The following is a 14,151-nucleotide window of genomic DNA, read 5'->3' on the forward strand; positions in this document are numbered from 1 at the left end:
TTTTAGAGATGACCACAACGTCATCCTTGCCAACCTATAGCTGAATTTCAAGATCGTCCATTGTATTTCTTATGCTGTGTGCATTCAAATATAACACTTTCAGTCCAGTATTTGTTGCTTACTGTTTTAACTGCACCATGCCTCTATTGCCCTGTAAATCACCCCATCGGCTGTGATTTTGCCTCATCTCCTGTCTGTCCTTTCTATCATCTCTGTGGCATGCTATCTTTGATTTGTCCTGATGAAGGGTCTCGGCCTGAAACCTCGACTGTACCTCTTCCTAGAGATGTTGCCTGGCCTGCTGCGTTCACCAGCAACTTTGATGTGTGTTGCTTGAATTTCCAGCATCCGAAGAATTCCTCGTGCTTGCTATCTTTGATTTATTTCTGTTTCCCCCTTACTCAGCCCTATCACTGCGGTTCCCATCTTCCTGCCATATCAGTTTAAACACCCCTTGACAGCGCTATTAAACTTGTCTGCTAGGATAGTGGACCCCTTTAGGTTCAGGTGTAACCCTTCCTTTTTGTACAGGTCGCACCTCCTCCAGAAGAGGCCCCAGTGATCTGGGAACTCAACGCCCTGCCCCCTACACCAGTCTCTCAGCCACACATTAATATGCCTGATCATGCTATTCTTGCGCTCGTCGACACGTAGCACAGGCAGCAATCCTGAGATTACTATCCAGGAGGTCCTGATTTTCAGCTTCCTACCCAACTCCCTCTATTCTCTCTTCAGGACCTCCTCCCTTTTTCTATCTATGTTATCAGTACAAATGTCTTCTGGAGACACCTGAGAAAGCTAAACAGGTTTTTAACACTTGTTAAAGTGACAATTGCTTCACGAGATGGCAACGTATTCAATTAAGATAAAAGGCAGAGAGAAAAATAACATGCTAAACGAGCAAACTAGTCATCTTCCAAGAGTGTGTGTCTGTGAGTGTGGGGAGAAATGGAGTGGTTCAGTAATTCATCATTTAAAGGTTATAAAAAGCAACTACCAGGGATCCCTGTGTTAGACATGACCTGACTTTATAGAAATCCAAATGTTGCAAACGTTCCTGTACACTTTTCAAGCAAGAACCAATAATGAAGTATTTTCTGGTATTCATTAATGACTAAATAGAGTTTCTTAAATGCATCTATTTTAATGCTAGGAGCATTGTAAGAAAGGTGGGTGAGCTTAGACCATGGATTGATACCTGGAAGTATGATGTAGCTATTAGTGAAACGTGGTTGCAGGAGGGGTGTGATTGGCAACTAAATATTCCAGGATTTTGTTGCTGCAGGTGTGATAGAATAGGAGAGGCAAGAGGGGGAGATGTTGCATTGCTTGTCAGAGATTATATAACAGTGGTGCTCTGGCAGGATAGATTAGTGGACTCATCTGGGGACGCTATTTGGGTGGAATTCAGGAATAGGAAAGGTGTTGTGACACTTATAGGGGTGTATCATAGACCACCTAATGGGGACCGAGAACTGGAGGAGCAAATTTGTAAGGAGATAGCAGATATTTCTAGTAAGCACAAGGTTGTGATTGTGGGAGATTTTAATTTTCCACACATAGACTGGGAAGCCAATTCTGTAAAAGGGCTGGATGGTTTGGAGTTTGTAAAATGTGTGCAGGATAGTTTTTTGAAGCAATACATAGAGGTACCAACTAGAGAAGGGGCAGTGTTGGATCTCCTGTTAGGGAATGAGACAGGGCAGGTGATGGAGGTATGTGTTGGGGAGCACTTTCGGTCCATTGCTCACAATACAATTAGTTTCAGTGTAATTATGGAGAAGGATAGGACTGGACCTAGGATTGAGATTTTTGATTGGAGAAAGGCTAACTTTGAGGAGATGCGAAAGGATTTAGGAGTGGATTGGAAAAATTTGTTTTATGGGAAGGATGTAATAGAGAAATGGAGGTCATTTAAAGGTGAAATTTTGAGGGTTCAGAATCTTTTTGTTCCTGCTAGGTTGAAAGGAAAGGTTAGAAGTTTGAGAGAGCCATGGTTTTCAAGGGATATTAGAAACTTGGTTCAGAAAAAGAGAGAGATCTTCAATAAATATAGGCAGCTTGGAGTTAATGAGGTACTCGAGGAATATAAAGAATGTAAAAAGAATCTTAAGAAAGAAATTAGAAAAGCTAAAGGAAGATACGAGGCTGCTTTGGCAAGTAAGGTAAAAATAAATCCAAAGGGTTTCTACAATTATGTTAGCGGCAAAAGGATAGTGAGGGATAAAATTGGTCCCTCGGAGAATCAGAGTGGATGGCTATGTGTGGAGCCAAAAGAGATGGGGGAGATTTTGAACAATTTCTTTTCTTCAGTATTCACTAAGGAGAAGGATATTGAATTGTGTAAGGTAAAGGAAACAAGTAGGGTAGTTATGGAAAGTATGACAATTAAAGAAGAGGAAGTACTGACACTTTTAAGGAATATAAAAGTGGATAAGTCTCCGGGTCCGGACAAGATATTCCCTAGGACTTTGAGGGAAGTTAGTGTAGAAATAACAGGGACTCTGACAGAAATATTTCAAATGTCATTAGAAACCGGATGGTGCCGGAGGATGGCGTATTGCTCATGTGGTTCCATTGTTTAAAATGGGTTCTAAGAGTAAACCTGGCAATTATCGGCCTGTGAGTTTGACATCAGTGATGGGTAAATTGATGGAAAGTATTCTTAGAGATGGTATATATAATTTTCTGGATAGACAGGGTCTGATTAGGAACAGTCAACATGGATTTGTGTGTGGAAGGTCATGTTTGACAAATCTTATTAAATTTTTTGATAAGGTTACTAAGAAAGTTGACGAGTGTAAAACAGCGGATGTTGTCTATATGGACTTTAGTAAGGCCTTTGACAAGGTTCCACATGGAAGGTTAGTTAGGAAGGTTCAATCGTTAGGCATTAATATGGAATTAGTAAAATGGATTCAGCAGTGGCTAGATGGGAGACGCCAGAGAGTAGTGGTGGATAACTGTGTCAGATTGGAGGATGGTGTGTAGTGGTGAGCTTCAAGGATCTGTACTGGGTCCAATGTTGTTTGTAATATATATTAATGATCTAGATGATGGGGTGGTAAATTGGATTAGTAAGTATGCAGATGATACTAAGATAGATGGAGTTGTGGATAATGAAGTAGGTTTTCAAAGCTTGCAGAGAGATTTAGGACAGTTAGAAGAGTGGGCTGAAAGATGTGTTTAATGCTGAAAAATGTGAGGTGCTACATTTTGGTAGAACTAATCAAAATAGGACATGGTAAATGGTAGGGCATTAAAGGATGCTTTAGAACAGAGGGATCTAGGAATAATGGTGCATAGTTCCCTGAAGATGGAATCTCCTGTGGATAGGGTGGTGAAGAAAGCTTTCGGTTTGCTGGCCTTTATTAATCAGAGCATTGAGTATAGGAGTTGGGATGTAATGTTGAAATTGTATAAGGCATTGGTAAGGCCAAATCTGGAGTATTGTGTACAGTTCTGGTCACCGAATTATAGGAAGGATGACAATAAAATTGAAAGAGTACAGAGGAGGTTTACTAAAATGTTGCCTGGGTTTCATCTCCTAAGTTACAGAGAAAGGTTGAACAAGTTAGGTCTTTATTCTTTGGAGCGTAGAAGGTTGAGGGGAGACTTGATAGAGGCGTTTAAAATTATGAGGGGGATTGATAGAGTTGAGGTGGTTAGACTTTTTCCATTGAGAGTGGGGAAGATTCAAACAAAAGGGCATGGGTTGAGAATTACAGGACAAAAGTTTAGGGGTAACATAAGGGGGAACATTTTTACTCAGAGAGTGGTAGCTGTGTGGAACGAGCTTCCAGCAGAAGTGGTTGAGGCAGGTTCTATGTTGTCATTTAAAGTTAAATTGGATAGATATATGGACAGGAAAGGAATGGAGGATTATGGGCTCAGTGCAGGTCGGTGGGAATAGGATAGGGTAAGAGTTCGGCATGGACTAGAAGGGCTGAGATGGCCTGTTTCCGTGCTGTAATTGTTATATGTTTATATGGTTAAATAGAGGACATATTCCATTAGTTTTATTGTGGTAGTGTTAGGGTTAATGTTAATGTTAGTGTTAATGCAATGAAATTAATTTTTGCGAATGTCGGTAAAACAATGTGATACAAGTTACTTTGGAAAACAGACCTTTCTCAGTTATGGAAAAACCCGGGAACTGCTAGTAAACCAGAATCAAACTAGGTCAGTGCATCAGCCATCAAAAACCTGTGCAAGATTGGCTCAATTAGTACTGCACCAATCCAAACTTACATCAGATCCTGAGGTATTAGCTATATCCCTTCATAAATGCCTTAAGTTATATCACAGTCCCAATATATCACATTTCTCAGTTTGATAATCTCAAGTTGTATAGTTTAGATATCAATACAACAGTTTTGTAACAAGTCCTCCGTCAAATTCTAATTAAATCCGCAGACAGTAAACCACTGGTCATAACTTTAAGGTAGCCCTTGAATTAATGTATTGTTTTATCACAAAATCCACAGCTGCTCCCCTGTTTTATCATAAGGCACTAAATCATAAGGCACTTCAAAAGACTCTGAACAACAGCTCTGTTTACCATATATAGCAGTCTGATTCATGTACCAATAGACAATAAAGCTAGACAAAAATCCTACATAATAATAACTGTATAGACATTCAACGAATCCAATCCTGGGCTGAGCAAATCTTTTTGTTCTGTGATTTCCCTTGTGGTTTCTGATATGATGCAAAACAATATGAACTGTAAAAGTGATTTGCCATCTTCAAACAAGCAACTTTACCTTTTGCATTCCCACTTTTAACCGTGACACACATACAACCATAACTCACCTTCCCATTTGACCAGCCTGTGATCAACTCACAAACACCATCCGAGTTCAAGTCAAAAGCATGAATGCTCATGGCATGATTTTTAGACTGCAGAAGTAAATGAAAAGCATAGATAAGTCAAGTTAACTAAATCAGAGAAAAGTTGTCTGATTAAAAAACATGGAACTGGAATTCTGCCCTTGTGACTTGGCCTTATTGCTTTCATTTGAAGAACAATCTTAATACCAAACCTGATCAAGATTATTACTAAATAACATTCTTTCTTTTCCAGTTTGCTATAGAGCAATTTATCATAGGAATCTAGACCGCAGGGTAGCATTTAAAATTCTAAATTTGAGATTGTATTCCTCCCACCACAATTACTTTGATTTGCTTTTCTGCTCCCTTGTCCACAGCAACAAATTCACATTAACATTTGCAGTTAATCTCTGATACTCCATTACTTAGGTGGCGAACCAAGTTCCTGCCACTAGATGCTACCTTAGCATGTGGAGCTTTGCTATCACACGCAGTAGTTGAGATGAATAGTGCAGCTGCCTTTAAAGGAGAAATGCAGCCATGGTTGCCACCATTACCACCACTACCACATATATTTGTCGCACCTGCAATAGAGCTTGTGGGTCCAGGAGAGGACTGTATAGTCATCAAAGATCTCACCGTTAAAGGAGTGGACGTCGCCATCGGATTTCGATGGACAACCGAAGAAAGTAGTCAGGTAAGTACAAGATAAATAAATGTGTAGCAGAGAGATTGTTAGATAAACCGAAGCATACAACAATTTCTCTCTTGTGTAGTATAATAAATAATTACTATGAGTCACACCAGATAGCCACACCTGGCTTTTGAAGTGCTCTTCAATTTCTTGAGACTAAATTCAAATGAGAATTCATAAGAAAGCTAATCTTGAGGAAGCTATTTCAGCTGTTAGTATTTTTTGGGAGTTCCAACAAGAAAAGATTCAGCATTACACTTGCAACACACATAAAAGTTGCTGGTGAATGCAGCAAACCAGGCAGCATCTCTAGGAAGAGGTACAGTTGACGTTTCGGGCCGAGACCCTTCGTCAGGACTAACTGAAAGAAGAGCTAATAAGAGATTTGAAAGTGGGGGGGGGGGGGCGGGGGGAGATTCAAAATGATAGGAGAAGACAGGAGGGGGAGGGATAGAGCCAAGAGCTGGACAGTTGATTGGCAAAAGGGATATGAGAGGATCATGGGACAGGAGGCCCAGGGAGAAAGAAAAGGGGGGGGACCCAAAGGATGGGCAAGGGATATAGTGAGAGGTACAGAGGGAGAAAAGGGAGACAGAGAAAAAAAGAATGTGTGTATATAAATAAATAAATAACGGATGGGGTACGAGGGGGAGGTACGAGCCTCCAACCTGATGGCATGAACATTGACTTCTCAAACTTCCGCTAATGCTCCACCTCCCCCTCGTACCCCATCCGCTATTTAATGGGAGCATGTGTTGTCATATTCAAGTGTGCCGTGGGGAAAGAATTAAACATGAATAATGTTACTTTATAGGAAAAGAATAGCTTAGGGAACAAATTATTGAATGAGACTGCTTATGAAAACATTTAGGTTAAATAAAAAATAAATGCTGAAATATTAATTGTTAAGCAGTCCACATGTAGTAGAGGCAAAATAAAACTCACCCCAATATATCCCAACAAAGTCCTTAGATTTAACCTTGTATCTGTCATGCCCCCTCTACTCTCATAGTAGCTATTCTGTTTAGGCAGAATATTATTCTTGAATAATATGTTTAATAAAACAAAATTAGTTATAAGCTGGGAGTCATGATGTGGATCAGAACTTATTACTGCTTATAACAGTCAGGATATGGGAAAGCACTGTTCCCAAAGAAACGATCTTCTCCATTTAACCCTCTAAATCAACGAGACTCCAAGACACATTTTGAAAAGCATTACGTTGTCCACACTGCTCATTGAATAATTCTCATGATTAGTTTGATATCCCCAATACATTTATTCACTTTTAACATTTGGAGAGTAAAAAACTCGGCCATTACAAAGCAACATTACATCATGCACCTTAATTCTCCAGTAACGTGTAGCTTGATCATACACTCCTACTGTGCCATTTGCCAGGGCATATCCAAATCGACTTCCACGCATGTGACACAGTGCTGTGATAACCTGTAAAGGGAAAATACAGACATGAAATACCTTGCTGAAAATAAACTCTATTTATAAATACTGGCCTATCAGAAAAGCCCAACATTGTGGAAAAGGGTAAAAATATATTCAGTTAATTAAGACAAGGCTTCCTTTGTAAACCTTCTGTTTAAGATAGCGCTACTGAAGATGTACGACAGCTTACTGCCAGTTCAAAAGGCAAGAGATTCCATTATAAACATCAGCTATAACATCTTTTCTGAAGCAAATTGTGGTGAACTATTGTAAGAAGGCAGGTGGAGGTGAGGCTGGTTCAGGAGATGAACCATGCTGGGACATTGCGAGATGCAACGTGTTCGAGCCAGGGTCACAGACAGAGTTTGTATCACTGCAAGAGATGAAGCAAGCGATTTGGAGAGCAGCTGATGCGGACGAGTTTTGATGCCCAAGGTGCGAGGCTGGATCACTTCAAGCTCCCAACCAATTTGATCGAGAATGGCTTTGGGCTGGGTGGCCCAAGCAAATGGTGGTGCTGGGGTTCGGGTCCTAGAGTGAGGTACTATCCTGTGCTTGGACAATCTAAACACCGGCACAGATAGACTGGAAGCCCGAATATCAGGAACAGAGGTGAAGGTCGGGCTGATTTGTTTGTTCTCATGAATGTTCATTCCTTTCTCTGTGAACTGAGACAATGAGTATTTTTGCCCCGTTGGTGTGATGAACGGGTACTGAGGCTTGGGCCTACTTCGGCTGCTCCAGGAGTGGATCTGGGAACTCAGTCTGGTTCGGAATGTTGATGGCTTGCTTCTTTTGTTTGCGTGATTTTTTTTCTCTCTCTTTCTCTGCGCAGTGGTTTTGGTCTTTTTTTAAAAAATTGGGTTATTCAGGTCCCTTGCTTTGTGGCTATCTGTAAGCAAACAAATCTCAAGGTGTACAAATTATATATTTTTTGATAATAAATATGATTTGAATCTTCAAACCTTGATGAAATCCAAAATGATAGCACTCTAAGAAAATAGTCATCTTCTGACACTAGAGGATTCTATTATCCACTGGATCTCATTACTGTCCCTTCTAAGTACTGCCTTAGTGTGGAACTCCACATATTAATAAATAGAAACGTATTACTAGGTGTAAATAGAAACTATACTTATATCAATAATCAAACAGTTAACATTGATCTATGTTATCCAGTGTCATCTGAGATGTACTGCACCTGTTAATGTGACAAAGACACTTTCAACAAGGTTCACAGAATTTGTCAAACTATCAGCAGCTGCACAAATAGCATGCAACAGGAAATTGTATTTTCCTATATGTCCTTGGAAAGGTAATGCTGAGCCATCTTCTTGAATTGCTGCAGTCCTTTAATGAATGTACTCCTACTATGTAGTTGGAAGAGTTCCAAGTTTAGGACCAGTACTTTCAAGTGAGGACTGTGGAGGGGAACCTGCAGCTGATGGTATTTCAAAGCACTTTTTGCTTTTGCCATTCCTGATGAAGGTAGGGTACAGACTTGGGAGGTGTTTTTTGGATAAGTACAGCAGAGGATTTATAGATGGCAGCCAATGTGCACGTGTTGGATGGAATGTTTAGGATGGTGAATAGGAAGCTAAAAAGTGGACTGCTGTCCTGGATGGTGTCAAGCTTCTTGCGAAATGTTGGAGCTGCACTTATCTGAGCACATGGAGGGTCTTGAATCATGTTCCTCACTTCAGCCTTGTGGATTATGAAAGAATTCATGCAATTATGGGATGACTGATCTTTAACAACCACAATCATCTTCTTTTAACTTCAATTACTGGATTCGTTTCCCCTTGGCTGCCATTAATTTCAGTTTACTGGGGCATGCTGTAGCAGACTTGATCAATATATGGAAAGATGAGAAAATAACTGTGATACCCATGTGCACCCAATTGAAGAAAAGCTCAACGTTGCTGCAGAATTCACTGAACTATTTAAGTTTTCAATACTAATTATTGATTCAGATCTATTGTTAAGAACACTGAAGACAGATTGCTTCTTACTTCTGTCTCTGACATTTCTGCCATAATTTCATCATCTTTGAAAACTCTGATGTCAAAGTCCTCTGAGCCAGCCAGAAGCTGTTAAAAAAACAAAAACAACATTTAATACACTGTTATGAAGTAATATATTTATCAATCTATTTTTTATCATGCTGGAAAACAAACTAGTTGTTCTAACTCGAGCTTGCATTGGTAAAGTTTAAGGGAATTGGGGGATTCTCAGACTCCTGTAAATAATGGGTTAAATACCAACTATGTCTGTGTATTTTGTGAGTAACTGCAGTGTGTTTGAATAATGTCTCACAGCTGCTTCTTTGGAGCAAGATAAGGATAAAGTTCACACAGATCCACATATCTCCTGATTTTTCATACCTTTTGGTTTCAGCAAAAGATGGTACCTGATGGAAATTAGACAGGACATTCCTTTCTTAGTTAAGGCATAAATTGGTGGATGTTCTTATCTTTGTAATTAAGTTTTGGCTCCAACAAACCAAGTAGGACATTCCTTTCTTTAATTAAAGTGGCTGGAGTGTCTATCAAACTGATTGTTCTTTTGTATCAGTAGTCCCAAGACCTACCAAAACTATGGTCAACACGCTCCTAGAAGACAGCGGCGCGGCTAATGTAGATGAACTGAACACACTGATGAGGGAAAGGGAAAAGTGGAGAGTCCGTCATCGTGCCTGACGCCGGCCCCCTAGGCCTGATCGACGTAGTAGTAGTAGTAATAGTATCAATAGTCCATTGACTTGGCTGGAATGGTTATCAAACTGATTGTTCTTTTGTATCGGTGGCCTTATAAATTGTAACAGCTCTGGAAGGCGAACAGTGAACTTGTTGAACTGCCGGCAGCATGAGAACACTTCTCCCCTGATGTCGGGACCAAGTTCACTCGCTGGCTGAGCTCGAAGAAATAAACTGGTGAAAAGATAAGTAACGATCTTTTTGTGCTGTTGTTGTTTGGTCCGGCGTTTTTTTAAGCTTACATTTGGTGCCATGACTCAGATCCCAACATAGGGAACATCTCTCTGGGCTGAGTAAGTGACAGGGGCCTTGAATCGAACACAATTGAGTGGCAGGCCCCCCGAGGTAGTTTACCTCCGGCTACTCCTTGTGTCCGACCGAGCATTTTTGCCCCTTGCCCACTGAGACCAGTACCTTGACAGGATCAGACGACCCCTTTGAATACAAGATTTAAGCTAAGCAGTTGCCTCTTTTACGTTGCTGCAGGTGACAGGGTATGGCCAGGTGAAATTTGATGATTCGGAAAAGGGGTTGCGCATGTCTCAAGATATGGCCGGTTGAAATTTGAAAACGACACAAGACTGGCAGCCCGGTAAAATTCTCACCTTGGCAGCAGAAATATGGCCGGTTGAAATTAAATGAGACAAGTTCAGGATAAAGGAGGAAAGGCCTCCAGAGTATGTGAGAGTTGTTTTTCTTTTAGCGAGTATTAACAGAAAATAGGCTAGCTGATTTTGTGAGAATTAAAGGCTGCGGGTGACATTGGGTATTCTGTATTGTTCCTAAGTAAAGAGTCGGGACTGGGGACCCCGGTCAGGAGAGGCGGCCACTGCTACCTGACGGATTTGACCATATCAGCTACCTCCTGATAATATGGCCAGTTGAAATTGATTAAGGGGGTGGCAGGCTGGTTAAATTTCTCACCCAGTGGAATAAACAGTGACTGTTTTTTTTGGCTTGGCCCTTGTGTTGTGTATTTTGTGCCTATAAGCTGTTTGCCTCGTTGGTTTGTCTGTGCTTCGTGTATTTGTGATTTTAGCTACTTGCTTTGCTTTGTACAGCACTTTGGCTAACGTGGGTTGTTTTTAAATGTGCTATATAAATAAACTTAAATTGACTTGACTTGATAAATAAGAGTACGATGCAGCTGGAAAGGGAACTCCCCTCTGAAGCATGTGTGAAAAATTACCTAAAACAGAGGACGATTTACAAAGATTAAGTTTTGCACTTACTAAGTGTTTGGGATCTGATATTTGGCCCCTGGTGGGGGTGGGGGAAGAACTTGGGATATAGAGTCATATGAACAAGCGGTTAATTTAATCTGGAAAAAGAACTGTGGAAAGGAATGGAAATTCCCGATTAAGGAATGGAAAGATAAAGCGGACGTAAAATGGAATAATACTTTACTGGCCAGTTGGAGGAATAATGCATGTGATAAAGGGATAGGGGTATGTACGGCAGAAAGGACTCCCAAGAGTTGGGAGACACTGAAAGCAGAGTGTGAGTGGGTGGATGGGCGACAAAAGGGAGAGCAGGAAAGGCAGCGTAAGCAGGCAAAGGCTGATATGGACAGACAGAAAGGATTAGAACGACAGGTCTGTGGGAAAACTCTGAGGCCTGATCGGGATCCCAAGCCCATGTCTGGCATACTGACTCTTTTTGATGATTCGGAAGATACTGATAGGGATGAGGAGTGAGGATGTTGCCCTAGACTGCCAGCACCCCCCTTACCACTCTCACAAACAACCACACCACCCCCACCACCATACCAGGCCCCTGAAGGATTGAATGTGGCAGAGCGAGTAAAGATAAATCCCAGAAAACAAACCCGGAGGGGATCCTGGCCAGGAGATTCTGGAGAGGGGCAGTCTAAACTTTGTGATAAGCTTGGAGGAATCCAACTGAATCCCCAACAGCAGTGCCCTATTAGGCAGTTGCCCAGTCCCCGAGCGGGTGAGGGGGGCAACCAACCACCAACAATTGCAGTATACAACCCGTGGAAGCCTCAGGAAATGATAATGATCATGAATCAGGCCCCAGATAGAAAAGAAAAACCAACATAGTTTGCTCAGTAGGTCTGCAGTATTATATAAATGTATAACGTGACATTGCAAAATTTATTCGGTCTCTGGTGCATGATGAGGGGCAGAAATGGAAGGCAGAATCAAGATACCAAATCTATCAGGTGTTACAGGCGGGAATCCATAATAAGAATGAACAGACAGACCAGATTACAGACAACCGGGAGTGATTTGTTGCCTACGATGGCACTTTCGCAGGAGACCAAGCCTCTAATAATGGGAAACCGTTTCTACCCCCCCCCCCCCGCAGTTTAATGCCTTACTGCTCCAATACTTACCAGTTAAGTTAGCCAACATGATTAAAACAAATGATATGGATTGGCCTGACAATGATCAAAATCGAATACGATGAGCTTTGACATATTGTTGGGACCCGGTTTTCGAATCCCGATCAACCCCGGAGGGAATTTATAATAAAGGAGAAAATGTTCAGTGGGAAGGACACCAGCAGGCTACGTCTGCGGGGATCAGAAACGGGAACCGAAGCAAATACATATTCACGTCCCCAACCACTGGGGTGTAATCTAGCAGAATGAGACTTGCCCTGTCCATTGGAAATCGAGATTCTATACACGGACAAGGGTGTCACCCTGGGACTAGTGCACAACTGACAGCTTCCCCAATTACCCCCCCCCCACCCCCAGTGGTGGGCGCTTAATTTGGACTCCACTTCGTTTGAACCCACTCTGCCAGAGGCAGACCCTCATGTGACTCTGTGCTATGATCCTACAGGGTGCTCAACTGAGGAAAGCTGGTATTATGCACCCATCGAGGGACAGAAGTTCCCAGTCACGGTGACTGGAGAGGTTAAAGGAAGAGAGGGCAGTACATTACTGGCCGAAGTTCCGGACTTCCTTTGGTGTCAGACAGGACTGGTGGTTCCCCATACTACCATTAGGCTTTGCCCTGGGTTCAAGCCAAAGAGCCTGGGTTCCTTGCCTACACCCTGACGAAACAAACCTCCAGCGCCGAGGGAGACTGGCAAGACTTGGCCACAGGCCAACTCCGATACTGGAAGAAGTCAAAGATGGGGATGGGACATCTGGTAAGACACTCTTTTAATGTTGACCGAGCCCAAGACATTGTACCCCATTCTCTGGGCAATTTCAGGCCACAAAGTCAGCTGCACCAACTGCCCCCCTGTCCGGATCACCATGAAAGAGTGACAGACTGTCCCATCCCTTCCGCAATACCCCCTCAAGCCCAAGGCAATGTTTTATGAGGATGGAAGCTCTTTTGTGGATCCAGCTGGGAAACAATGCGATAGTGTCGGACAGTGAAGCAATTGAGCAGACCTCTTTTGAAACAGCTGTCCCTGCCCAGAAAGCTGAGCTGTTTGCTGTGACTCGTGCCTGTATCCTAGCAACAGACTAAAGTGCGAATTTACAAATTCCCATTACGCACTGACTACGGAACTTTGAGAATTTCCTGATTTCTTTTGGCTACCTCATTACAATGCTACCTTTGTGAACAAGTTACTCACCGTTCTACAGCTACCTTGAGTTTTGGCTGTTATCGAATGTGCAGCCCATACTGGGAATCTGATGAGATATCTAAGGGCAATGCTAGGGCTGATGCAGCAGCTAGACATACAGTCTTGGACCCCACACTTTTAGTCCCCTCGGGAACCTAGCAAGCTCTTATTAGACAAGATCTAAAGACAGGTATGCCAAACATGGGGGAAATAAGTAAATAACAGGGGGACACCCTTGAAGGGGAGCCAAAGTTATGGTCCTAAATGGGTTGCCACCTTGAACCTCAGACCAATTTATGGGTGACCCCTGCAAGACAGGTTTGTGTTCCTTCTGTGTTCTTATCTATCTTGATAGATTATGTAACTTGTTACATACACCTGTTAGGGTGCATTCTCCAGATACCTTTCTAGGTAACCGTAGCCTTCAGCCAGGAGCAGATGTCATCAGGTGGTTCCCAACCTTCACAGAGTGTTTCAATCCTTAACCAGTTGGTGGGCCGGCAGTGGTGGCCAAATCACTGCCCATCTGCTCCTGGCTTCCAGCTTCCCTCCTCTCGCCTATTCCAAATCCAACAAGAGGCTCATTCTGCCTTTTCCCCCATCCTATGAGCTGCTTATTTTTTGTCCTTTCGTCCATGCCCAGAGCTAACAACAACCGCCATGCTGATTTGGCTGGGAAACCTCTGCAGCCGATCTCCACAGGGAACAACCATGTCTACCATCCCTTGTCTTTACACTCCTGCACTAAGGGCTGGTACTTCAAGGCCTTTCTCTCATGAGCCTCTTCCCATCCCTCCTCCCACGGCACAGTCACCTCAACCAGAATTATTTTTCCTGTCTTCAGTTGACCACAGTAGAATGTCTGGGCAT

General features: G+C 42.3%; 1 protein-coding gene across 3 annotated transcripts in view; it reads right to left on the reverse strand.

Annotated features, from left to right (window-relative positions):
* Nucleotides 1-14,151, reverse strand: part of bbs2 (Bardet-Biedl syndrome 2) — a 171,141-nt gene that overhangs the window by 124,143 nt on the left and 32,847 nt on the right. For all 3 annotated transcript variants that reach the window (XM_072279369.1, XM_072279368.1, XM_072279371.1), the window contains 3 exons: nucleotides 8,983-9,060; nucleotides 6,872-6,976; nucleotides 4,816-4,902 (listed from right to left, as the gene is read on the reverse strand). In XM_072279369.1, the coding sequence (XP_072135470.1) occupies nucleotides 4,816-4,902; nucleotides 6,872-6,976; nucleotides 8,983-9,060 (270 nt within the window). The remainder of the gene's footprint in view (nucleotides 1-4,815; nucleotides 4,903-6,871; nucleotides 6,977-8,982; nucleotides 9,061-14,151) is intronic.

This window comes from Mobula birostris, chromosome 15, assembly GCF_030028105.1.
Source record: "Mobula birostris isolate sMobBir1 chromosome 15, sMobBir1.hap1, whole genome shotgun sequence".
Lineage (NCBI taxonomy): Eukaryota > Metazoa > Chordata > Chondrichthyes > Myliobatiformes > Myliobatidae > Mobula > Mobula birostris.